The following is a 12809-nucleotide window of genomic DNA, read 5'->3' as shown; positions in this document are numbered from 1 at the left end:
TGTTTTATGGCTTTTATCAGTGTCCTTGCTGGGTTGCTGCCTTCTACATAAGGACAAAGACTACACTAGCCAGCCAGTGTTAAAGCTTTCAAAAGCTTTTGATACACGGTGATGAAACAAGAACAGTGCTCTATTTATAGTATATCCACCCTACAGTCTATCTTTACTTCCAGCCCTAACCTCTCCACATTAGAGTGGTTTTAGCGGCTTTGTGCCTTGGTGTTCTCTACTTTTCTGTGGTGATCCCAGGGGCCAGTTGTAAGTCAGCCATTAGTGATTTCCTCAAGTCCACCTGTACTAACGGAAATTCCTTCGTGCTTCTGACGTGTTCTAAGACTAAAATTGCTCTAGATCTCTCCTTTTATAAGGAATTTTCATTTTAATAATTACTTTTAGTAGTAGTTAGATGTTTATTTTTATAACTACCCAGAAGTTCTTATCCAGCAAGTGTATTTGCATATATTTTTTATCCATTTGACTTAAATAATATCAGCTAGTTATTAACTAATTAAAATAGTGCAAAGGCTAATAATGTCTGTCTTAACACTTACACTTTCACCCCAAAGAACTGCTTATCTCACAACTTGGTAAAATCTGCATTAGGGATTGTTGGCAAATTAAAATTCTTTATTCACAGTGATGAAGACAACAGAGTTGAAAAGAAATGTATATTAAGACTGAATGAATCAGTACAAGTGAAGAGCTGTGGAGTGTAGATGAAGGAATCACAGTACACAAAGATAACTGCTTGACTAAATGATGTTAGGCCTGTAATGATTGACTTATATAAGTGGGTGGGATGAGAGTAAACAAATGAATTCTTTCTTATACAAACAAAAAACTTCGTAAAACTTATTCTCTTAAGTAGAGAAAGAACTTCAAAACACTGGCTCATTCTTGGTAATTCTTGGTAGTTTGACTGGTATTAAATATTGCAAAGCCAACCCGGGGTGAAGAAAACAACTTTAAATATACAACCTAAAACAGCATACTGACTGAACCATCTTTTTATACATCACCTAGGAATAGACAGCACCATAGTGCACTATGAAGCCAAGCCCTTCCAAACTCATTAGTATCAATATCCTTAACTGTGAGTAAACTGGCCTTTTTTTTTTTTTTTTTTAAAGAAAAGTACACACTGATAACAGGATCTGTTATTACTAGTACTGGAGTCTATACACGAAGAGAAGTAAATATACTATTTAAGAGTACGTGCTCTGGAGCAAGACTGCGTGGGAACAAATCTCCGCTGCTCCGCTTACTACTTGGAATAAGCTGCTTAACCTGTGCCTCAGTTTGCTCATTTGTAAAATGAGAGCAATATCACGGATTTCACAGGGTTGCTACGAGGATTTTTAAAAGCCCTTGGAACGCAGCCTGGCACACGAAACACAATAAATATCAGCTGTTACAAGGTGTTCCCCCTAAAATTCTCTGAAATGTTAGTTCTGCCATTGCTTATCATTCTACAGCTTTTCAGTGAAAGGAGGGGAACTCCTATTCGTCCAGCACCTACTATCGGCCCCACTCAATTTCTCCCCTGGGCGCTGCACAGCTTTGGCTGCGAGCCTATCGTCCCTTCCGGACGCTAAACCCGAGATGTAGCCGGCGAGGGGTGGAGCCAGACCGCGACCCACAGTCCTCACAAGTTCGGTCGGCGCTGCCCAAGTCCCAACAAGGGGCAGCTTCCATTTTTGATGAATCTGCGCCAGCATGGGGAGATTCCGGGGCTTCTGAAGCAGAGCGAGGAGACCGGTAGGAAGCCACCCTGCCTCCCTTGCTCACAGACCACACAGCAGCCGGCACCTGCGAATCCCCCCGGGCCCGCGGGAAGGCAGGGTTTCCCGAACGCAGCGGCCGCAAAACCGGGCCTGAGGCGGGGCGGGGCCGGCGAGCGCGAGGCCCCGAGGCGGAGGTGCGGGGCTGTCCGAGGTGTGCCGGACGCCGAGCTCAACGTATGCCACCAGCTCCTTTAGTCCTCAGGCCCAAGCCGTCGCTTTCCCGGAGCCGCCACCGTCGCGACCTTCTTTTCTATCTCCCTGTCACTTTGGTTGTTTGATGGAAGAGAAAAATGGAAGTCAGGCATCTCTGAGGCACCAGCCAATGAAATAGGCAGAGGAGGTGGGGTCCTTTGCTCGCGCCTAAATTCAAAGGCATAAATAGTTCCTCTCCGCTGTTGAGCGCGGGCTGAGTGTTGTAGCCGCTATGGTGGGGTTTGCTTCTTAGCGCCCGAAGCCGGGCAAGGCTGGCCCACTCTCCGCCCTAGTGACTAGGAAGAGCTTTGTGGGTGCCGCAAGCCCAGGCGGCCTGACGCAGCGGTGAGGCAGGTGCGTGCGCGCGGCCGGTTGGGCCTAGCCTGGCGTTCCTGGCCGGAGATGGGCGTCGGGGGCTGGGGAGCCGAGGAGCAAGGGACCTCAGACTAAAGTTAGTTCTAAGGGGTTCCTGGCAGAATGGCTAGTTCTTGCCATTGAAGTAGGGGGAGGAAGTGTTGACAGAAAGGCCTGGTGAGGCGAGGAAAGAGCCTGAGTGAAAGCAAAAAGCTTCATCTCTTCATGTGGGGTTTATCTATTTAATAAATATTTACGAACCCCCCCTCGCCCCCATCCCGCGCCCTCGAGTCAGGGACTATTCCGGCATACAGCGGTGGACGTAGGCGAAGATGCTACGGAGATTACACTGTGATAGGTTGGATAGACGAGTAAATAAGTACTGTTTAGTGTCAGCTTTAAGTGCAATGAAGGAAAAAGGAAGCAGAGCGAGGGGGTGGGTAGAGGTGCTCTTTTATATAGGGAAGTCAGGAAGGACCCCAGTTAGGTGACGTTTGAGCAAAGACGTGAGTGTTGGAATGGAGAGTGAGCCATGCCAGTATCCGGGAGAAGGGCATTATGGGCAAAGGGGATGCGGTGTGAAATAATCAGCCTACGTTACCTAGAGTATGATAACGGTGGAAGATAAGCCTGGAGAAGTAAGTGGTTGGCTTCCAGGTTGAATTAATGGTTTAATTAAGTTCTAACTAGAGACTAACGCCTGTATATTTTTAAGTTAAAGAAAGATACCTTTGCATCAGAGGAAGTAGCTTGGCAAGTGGCTGTTTTATTTCTATAGAGCTGTCATTCTTATGTTTCAGTCTTCTACATTTATTATGGTTCCAGTTTTACATTCCACTTATGTGTTATTTGTTTTGTACAGAACTGCTTTGTGGCTTGCTTGGTTTCTAGCAGAGATTTGCCTGTCGGAGTCAGTAGTGAAAATGCACATTAAGTCAATCATTCTTGAGGGATTCAAGTCCTATGCTCAGAGGACTGAAGTCAATGGTTTTGACCCCCTCTTCAATGCTATCACTGGTTTAAATGGTAGTGGGAAATCCAACATATTGGACTCCATCTGCTTTTTGCTGGGCATCTCCAACCTGTCTCAGGTAAAGTGTAAACTTTCTCATTTATGTGAATTTAAGTTTGAGGAGCCTCGAGGGAAACCTCATTGCACTTAGAGACTATTGCCAGTATCCTCTTCATTTGCATTTTTATGTGAAATATCTTATACCTCACCACAGTCCTTTAAAGTCCATATTTTAGGTGAGAAAATAGAAACTTAGAGGAGTTGCCTAAGGTTCATCTTCTTAAGATGTTTGGAGCAACACTGAAACTCAGGCATTCTCATTCCAGAGTTGTACCCTCACCCCATCCCTGCCCCCGCCCCCCCCATTATAATGTCTTTTCAGGACCTTCTAATGGGATTGGATGAATAGTGAAATTCGTAGACACTGTCTTTCCTTAAATCTTTCAAATGAGCTTTTGTTAAGAAGTGAGTAGAAAACAGTTCTCTTCAGGGTTGAAAAAGTCCTATGGAGAAAGGTGCCCATTTCCGGTTGTTACCCATTTTCTTTGCTCTTCTTGCTTATGAATGCCACTGCCTATCCTTGGCTGCTTAATGGATACTACATGGGTGATTTTCCGACAGCAAGAAGCACATTTTTAGTGCTATTTTGCGTAGTATGGGGTTTTGTAACTGAAACTTTTCCTTTATTTTAGGTTCGGGCTTCTAATTTACAAGATTTAGTTTACAAAAATGGGCAGGCTGGTATTACCAAAGCCTCCGTGTCAATCACCTTTGATAATTCTGACAAAAAGCAGAGTCCTTTAGGATTTGAGATTCATGATGAAATTACAGTAACAAGGCAGGTGAGTGGCTACTAAATATTTGGTTACCTAGAAACTTGCAGGTCTGATGTGCGTTTTGGCAATGTGACTACTGGAGAGAGAAAGTTTATGAGCAAAATTGATGGATCAAATACTGACTAGATTCCTTAAGAATATCTTCCTTATGTTAAATTTTGATCATGCAAATTCCGCCGTGTACCAAGAGGATTGAAAGGGATCTGAAATCCATCAGTCCAAGCACTCAACCATGCTTAAATCTTGAACCACACTTGAGTCTTCTCTCTCTGTGCTGGAACACCTGTAGCTCTTGGGATCTTTCTATGTTCTCAGGTAACCCATTCTGTTTTTGGAAAGGTCTAATTAGAAAGTTATTCCTGTATATTGAGCCAAAGTGCTGTCTTCAAGTTTTACACATTAATCCGCATTTTCTTGAGAGCATAAAGAGCAAATCTAATTTATTCTGTATTTCAATATTTAAGTGTTCTGTAAGTCTGTTTCCTAAGCTAACTCTCTATCTAGGTCTTTCAGTTGATATTTAGTTGTTTATAGGTCTTTCAGTTGAATTGAATACAAATTTGCTCCAGGTTTCTATATCTTTTTTTTTTTTTTAATGCTTGGCACCTCAAATTACATATACCAGAATTGGTCTAGCTACGACAGGATTAAGCAGAATTGTTGCTTCTTTCATTTTAAGTACTCTACTTCTATTTTTCTCAATAGGATGTTGGAGAGTTCATGATACATTGTGAATTCATATCTGATTTACTAAAAATCACTGTAAATTGTTCATGTGTTATTACTTAGCCACAGACTGCCAGTTCTGTATCTAAGCAGGTTTTGAAACCAAGGGAGGACCTTACATCTGTCCCTTAAAATCTTTTTTTATTATAGTCAGACAATGTTTTCAGTTTGTCAAAATTTTATTTTAAAAATTATGTTAATTCGCATTTACTCTCCAACTTAGCACTATGTAACTTAGATTTCCCTCTCTATTTTACTTTTTCTTTTTTTTTTTTTTGCGGTACGCGGTCCTCTCACTGTGGCCTCTCCCGTTGCGGAGCACAGGCTCCGGACGCGCAGGCTCAGCGGCCATGGCTCACGGGCCCAGCCGCTCTGCGGCATGTGGGATCTTCCCGGAACGGGGCACGAACCCATGTCCCCTGCATTGGCAGGCGGACTCTCAACCACTGCGACACCAGGGAAGCCCTCCCTCTCTATTTTAATGAAAGCCTCTGGTTGGAAAAAAAAAGGGCGGGGGATTGACTAGATAGGGACAGAATCCTGTTCTCTGTCATTAAGCATCGATCAAATAATAACCCTTTAAGGATTTTAAGTAAGTCTGCTACTAATCTACCCCAAATTCCTGTCCTCATGCAATCCATATGCCTGTATCTTCACCATAATTTTGTTATAAAGACTGTCTCAAATTACTTATGGGTAAATTAGGACTGTTGTTCAAATATATTAATAAATGATCTACCACCCTCGTAATCCTGTCAGGGAAAAGGAGTGAATTAATATTTATTTAATATTAAGTGCTTAATGTGTGCTGGGCATTGTTGAATGCACTGGGAAATACAGATAGAAAGAATGAGAAACATACCTTGTCTTTAAGGACCTCAAAATATGGGTGAGACAATCATACCCAAAAAATGATAATGCAAGTGTTGTAGTAGAGTGTGAACAAGCTGGGATCTAGTATAAGTTGTTCCTATTAAACCCATGCCGAAGTTCCATGGTTACTCTTTTTCTTTCAAGTATTTACCAGTCATGTCTTTTACCAATCCCTTTTAGCATCTTGACAGGGATTGATATTAAACTATTTGCCTTTCATTTTCAGTATCTGACATCTTTTCCTTTGGAAATCAAAAGGGAGGAAGAGGGGTTAACCTCTGAGTATGGAAAATTGTAGAAAGAGGGTGATCAGGGATAGAAACTACAATCTACACATACTTGGAAACATGAAGCTAGAAGGGCCCTTAGAGACCTAATCCACTGCAGGGGAGGTTAGGAGGCTTGTGCTTGGTTACGTAACTAGTTAGTAAAAGTCCCTGGATTAGAAGCCAATTATCCTGACTCAGTCTCATATTCTTTTTGACCATGTCACACTTTCTTTATTATTTACCCTATATTGATTTTGTTTACCATTAGTTGAACAGAACAAACATGAAAAATAATGTTTTTGGGAATTTATCATCATAGCACAAGATGTGTGTGTTCATTTATATCTTTTAAAATTCTTTCCCTTTTAGGTGGTTATTGGTGGCAGAAATAAATATTTAATCAATGGAGTAAATGCAAACAATACCAGAGTACAGGATCTCTTTTGTTCTGTTGGCCTTAATGTTAACAACCCTCACTTTCTCATCATGCAGGTATTTCGTTTGTGGTCTTATATCTCTTTCATAATAGTTTTGACATCTTTTATTTTTTAACTTATAAGAGAAGTGCTTCTGTTTGGATTTTTCATTTTTTATTTTACTATTAGCCTGCTGTTTGGGCACCTGTTAAGAAATGTGTGTTAGTTTTTTGTACTTACGTGTTCTAGTATATTGTATACATTTGAATTTTGAAGAATGTCTGGAAGTAATTTTCTTTGACTTATCTTGGAGGGCCATTGTTCCAAAAAAATCAAGAAATGTTCAATAATTATGCTAACATTAATTTATATACTTACCTGTCTTAGAATTGGAGACTTCTACATCATTAATATTAACTGTTTCGGAAATATGGTCGAGTTAACTTTGTATCATTTAATAACATGTAATTTGTATCACTCGTGAGAAAGTGGGTAACAAAATTCTAGAGTTATAAGCTACCTTTGGTCTCAAATATAATAAAAGAAACATCTTTTCATGTAGGTGGAAGAAATAACTCCCAAAAGATTGGTGTATTAGGATACAACAGCTTCAGTGCAGATAAACATGTATGTCTTAGGTTATTCTTTCTGTGTTTTGTTATTATCATAGTAAGTTTGCCAATTTTATTTTCAGGGCCGAATTACAAAAGTGTTGAATATGAAACCTCCAGAGGTAAGAGTACTCTTTAAGGACAGTAAAAATAGTAATTATAGATATTGTCTTAATCTTCTAGGTAATCAATTTTTTTAACATAATTTTTTCCATTATTAAAACTCTTGGAAACATTTAAGAATGATAAGTAGAGGAAATAGTTTTGTTTTTTAATATTTAACACTGTGCCCCGTTTTTTTTTAAGTTATGTAACAAACCTTCGGAGCCTTACTTTCCTCATCCATAAATTGGAGCCAATAATCCTTACCTCAGGGTCTGTTCTGAGGATTAAATGAGAATCCTTAAAAGAAGTAAAAGAAAAGTCTTAGGACCTTATTAAGCAAAATTTTTAAAAAATTATTTTTTTAATTGAGATATAATTCATAAAGTAGTTTCAGGTGTACAACATAATGATTCTATATATATATACATATATTTAATATATGTATATCTCACAAAATGATCACAGTAAGTCTACTCAACATTTGTCACCACACAGGTAAAATTTTTTTTTAAGATGAGAACTGTTAGGATTTATTCTGTCAGCACTTTTCAAATATGCAGTACAGTATTACTAACTGTAGTCACCATGCCATACATTACATCCTCAGGACTTAGAGTTTGTACCTTTTGACTACCTGTACTCATTTTGCCCACCACCCTTTCCCCACCTCTGGCAACCGCCAATCTGTTCTCTGTATCTATGAGTTCACTTTTTTTTTTTTAAGAGTTTACATAGAAGTGAGATTATACTGTTTTTGTCTTTCTGTGTCTGACTTAATTTACTTAGCATAATGCCCTCGAGCCCCTACCCATGCTGTCACAAATGGCAGGATTTCCTTTTTGTACGGCTAAATAATACTCTATTTAATTTATTTATATATATAAATATCACATATTCCTTATCCATTCATCCATCAGTGGACACTTAGGTTGTTTCCATGCCTTGACTATTGCAAATAATGTTGCAGTGAACATGGGAGTGCAGATGTCTTTGGTTCCTTGAGATAAATGTCCAGAAGTGGAATTGTTGGATATGGTAGTTCTAAGTTTTTGAGGAGACTTCATGCTGTTTCTCATAGTGGCTGCACCAATTTACAGTCCCACAAACAGTGCACAAGAGTTCCCTTTTCTCCACGTCCTCACCAGCACTTGTTATTTCTTGTCGTTTTGATAATAGCCATTCTGACAGGTGATATCTCATTGTGGTTTGGATTTACATTTGCCTGATGATTAGTGATGTTGACCATCTTTTCATGTACTTGCTGCCCATTTGTATGTCTTCTGTGGAAAGATATCTATTCATACCCTCTGCACATTTTTTTCATTTGATTTTTTTCTATTGAGTTGTATGAGTTCTTTGTGTATTTGGTTATTAACCGCTTATATATATGATTTACAAATATTTTCTCCCATTCAGTAGGTTGCCTTTTCATTTTGTTGATGATTTCCTCTGCTGTGCAGAAGCTTTTTAGTTTGATGTAGTCCCGCTTGTTTACTTTTGGTTTGGGTGCCTTTGCTTTTGTGTCAAATCCGAAAAAAAATCATTGCCAAGACTGATGTCTAGGAATTTTATGTGCCTGATACAGTATTAAAAGAAATTTTGCCTCTATAAAGTAGCCTTTCTCAACTGGTGTTCCATGTCAGCCTACAGAAAAAGATTTGAGTGAAATTAATTCATTACATACAATGGATTGCTTAGGACATTAAGACTTAATTTTCTCTTAGAGCCCCCTTGAGAAGAGTTGGTACGAAGGAATGAATGTTTTGTATAAGAGCAAAAGCTCTTTTGGTATTTTTTTCCTACGGAGAAGAACTAAGAAGATGACTGATAATTGATAATACTAGTCTGGTTTGACCATAGGTCATGCTTATTTTCTTTAGATAACATCTTAAGGGAAAACTTCTAATTCAAAACCTGTCAAATACATAGAAATCAAAATGGTTTTCAGAGAAATAATCCTCTTGAGATAGGGATTGATGGTGACTAGAAGCTTCTGAAAAAGTGCTAGCAAAATTGTCCTACTTACAAAATTGTAATTAATATTTGCCTTTTTCAGAGTACTTCTCATGAATTATTTTACTTAATGTTTACTTCTCAGCAATGTTGTGAGATATTATCAGTACTCTGCAGAAGAAGAAACAGAGGCACAGAGAAAATTAAGTTACTTTCCCAAGTTCTTAAAGCATGTGCCACAGTTGGAATGCAGACGTTAGGCCATGCTTCATCCTTGTAGGAACAAAATGGCCGAAGTCTCACTTGGAACAATTTTAAGTAGAAATTTCTAAAATGAAAACTGAATGTTGTTAGCCTTTACTTTTTCTAAGACTCATATTTGAAGGAAAAGAGGAGGAAGGAATTACTGGTTTCAGTTTTAAAGGAAATGCATTCTGGAACCTCAGCATGGCATAAAGTTTGATTTTAGAATTGGAGTGAAGGCCAGAAATGTTTCTTGAATGTTAGGGTTATTAGCTAATATGCACAATTTTATGTACTTAACTTTGATGATCCATAATTTTGTTAAGATACTTAGGTTAAGGCATTAAATAATATCCTTAATGTAAATTCCAATGAGACTCATTGTCTTGGATTCTTAAAACATTAATACAATCGTCTTTCCAGATTTTGTCCATGATAGAAGAAGCAGCTGGAACCAGGATGTATGAATACAAAAAGATAGCTGCCCAGAAGACTATAGAAAAAAAGGAGGCTAAGCTGAAAGAAATTAAGATGGTAATTAAATTTATATAAAATATTTTGAGAGAAGAGAGTACTTTTGCATTTAGAGTTTCTCTGCTGTAAAAAGGGAAATTCTACCACACCCCCGCTCCGCCCAGCCTTAGTTCAGTTTTCCTTAGTCTTACATCCTACTTCTCCCTTTTAAATTTCTTTAATGGTACTTCACATACTGAAAAATATGATCTTCCTTTATTTTCCAGATACTTGAAGAAGAAATTACTCCAACCATTCAGAAATTAAAAGAGGTATGTACTATATATGTGAGGACAGCCAGCTAGAATGTTTCTCAAAATTGGTGATGTATCCACGATCATACACATGGGGATGAAATGTGTACCACTTTTCAGGAATTATTCTGGCGCATGAGATAAGGCGTTAGAGTTGGTAGTCCATACTTAGCCTTCTGCTTGTAGAGGACAGTGTACTTCATATCTATTAAGTCATAATGGTTTTGTAAATAGATTGCCTGTCTTAATCTCAGAAAATAGGCCAGATTTTAATTCTTTGTTGAAGAGAAGTCTAAATTTTCCTGTACATTTAGAATTGAATGGAATAATATTTCATAAAGATATGGCCCTCTCAGTGACTTTTCTTGGTAGAGTGAATAACTTCTCGGATAAAACGGGGCTGTCATTATAATTGCTGCTGTCAAGGCAATTGGTAAACGAAAGGTATTGAAACAGATGACTGTTTATAATCTTTGCAGCTTCTGACATTGTAATTAGTGTTTCAGTGAAAGAATGTGTTTATAGCACATTGGTTTTAAATTATGTATTTAGGAATTTATTAAATGTTCATTAAAGTTTGATATTTCTCAAGCTCTCTTCTGAATCCATATAGTAGCATAGACATTATTGGAAAAACTGAAAAATTGTGATCTTGAAGGTTCTGCCTTTTGTATGTATGATTTAGTAGAAAACACTAGATCACGAGTTTAAACCTAGATGTCATGTTTGATTTTGACAAGTTCTTTCTAAATCTAAAAATATGGAGTGGTCATTTAATCACCCTGAATTTGTTTCTTCAAGTTAGGAACTTTTTGTTATTTTGTTACTTTGTCCCAGTAGGTCCTAACGGGAATCAAGTTTAGTAATGTGTGAGCAAATACTTATAGTTACATGAATGAATGTTGGGTGGGCATCTTGGTAATACTACTACAAAGTACATCTAATAGTGCATCATTCATGGTTGTGTAGGTTGTATTTATATAGACTTCTTATTACTGCCAGTCTGTGAATCTTATGTCTGCATTTCTTTGTTAATCCCAACTGCCTGATTATATTTGAGAAGAAATAACCACATTCACTAGAGATGGTATTATGCTATCTAACCATAGTTCTAATGTTATTTAAAGCTTTCTAAAATTTATAATCCATGATCACTCAGTTTAAGACAAAATCCATTATATCATGTAGTGGGAAATTTTATACATGTTGCTGTATTTTGATTCTTTCCAAATTTGTTTAAAAATATGAATTTTGAGTTATACTTTACTGGTGATTTCTCTTTCAGGAAAGATCTTCCTACTTGGAGTACCAAAAGCTAATGAGAGAAATAGAACATTTGAGTCGTTTATATATTGCTTATCAGTTTTTGCTGGCTGAAGATACCAAAGAACGCTCAGCTGAGGAGTTAAAAGAAATGCAGGATAAAATTGTGAAGCTTCAAGAAGAATTGTCTGAAAATGATAAAAAAATAAAAGCACTTAGTCATGAAATAGAAGAGTTGGAAAAAAGAAAAGATAAGGTCAGGCATATATGTAAGAATAGAATATACACTCTGAAAAAGATATTAAATTATATATTATACAATAACTATTTAAGATTTACTGGGCATTGTCTTCTGTATCGATTTCTTAACCTTAAAGTATAATAATGAAATAGCTTATAAAAAGTCAATAATTTATGTAGAAATTATACAAGAAAAGGGCACCATGAACAAATTTTTAAGTACATTGATTGAACTGGGTGCATTTGATTATAGGAAATTGGAGGTATACTCCGATCTTTAGAAGATGCTCTTGCAGAAGCTCAGCGAGTTAATACTAAATCTCAGAGTGCCTTTGATTTCAAGAAGAAAAATCTGGCAAGTGAAGAGAACAAACGCAAAGAGCTGGAAAAAAATATGGTAGAGGTAAGCAAACAAGAAGTGTAATTTAATTCTAGTAGTATACATTTATCCATTCTGTTAATATTTATTGAGTGTCTGCTATGGATCAAGGGTAATTCTTTGGGGTAGGATGTAGCAATGGACAAAACACCTTGTGGGTCTTTGTTCCAGTGAGGGAAATGATGATAAAGATGATAAATAAGTGAAAAATATCATGTTATATAGTGATAACTGATGTGGAGAGAAAATAAAGCAGTGGAGAGGGTTGTAGTATAGGGGATGGGGGTGTAGTTTGGGATTTTAAATTGGGTAGCCATCGAAGGTCTCATTGGGAGGGCTGTATTTCATTAAAGACCTGTAGGAGCTCAGAGAACAATGTAGATAAATTGGGAGGCTGTGGGGAAAGATGTTCCAGGCAAAAGAACAGCAATTGCCCCAAGTGCCTAAGGTACTGGAAAAGTAAAGAGATAAGTGTAGCTGGTTATCACTAAGTAGTAGAAATGCAGAAAGGTAATGGGGTGTAGGATCACATGTGATTTTGCAAAACATGTGAAGGACTTTGACCTTTATTCCGAGTGGCATGGGAAGCTGCTGGAGTTGGCTGAGCAGAAGCATGACGTTTTAATATTTTAGTAGGACTACTGCTGTTTTGAGGAAAAACTAAAGATAAATGGAAGAAGCAGGGAATCCAGGTAGTAGGTGTCCAGGTGATAGCCCTTGGATAAATGCAACAGAAGTTGGGATATTAGAGAAGTTGTGGGAATTTATGTGTATTTTAAGGATAGG

General features: G+C 37.9%; 1 protein-coding gene across 3 annotated transcripts in view; it reads left to right on the top strand.

Annotated features, from left to right (window-relative positions):
• Positions 1-1483: 1483 nt before the first annotated feature.
• Positions 1484-12809, top strand: part of SMC2 (structural maintenance of chromosomes 2) — a 52658-nt gene continuing 41332 nt past the window's right edge. Inside the window, exons 1-9 of one of the 3 annotated variants that reach the window (XM_032635736.1) lie at positions 1641-2124; positions 3193-3421; positions 4035-4184; positions 6416-6538; positions 7157-7195; positions 9798-9908; positions 10115-10159; positions 11427-11660; positions 11898-12047. In XM_032635736.1, the coding sequence (XP_032491627.1) occupies positions 3254-3421; positions 4035-4184; positions 6416-6538; positions 7157-7195; positions 9798-9908; positions 10115-10159; positions 11427-11660; positions 11898-12047 (1020 nt within the window). In that variant the 5' untranslated portion in view covers positions 1641-2124; positions 3193-3253. The other 2 variants (XM_032635735.1, XM_032635737.1) reach the window with 2 other exon arrangements.

This window comes from Phocoena sinus, chromosome 6 (assembly GCF_008692025.1).
Source record: "Phocoena sinus isolate mPhoSin1 chromosome 6, mPhoSin1.pri, whole genome shotgun sequence".
In the NCBI taxonomy this organism is placed as follows: domain Eukaryota; kingdom Metazoa; phylum Chordata; class Mammalia; order Artiodactyla; family Phocoenidae; genus Phocoena; species Phocoena sinus.
This window is presented reverse-complemented; position numbering and strand designations above follow the sequence as displayed.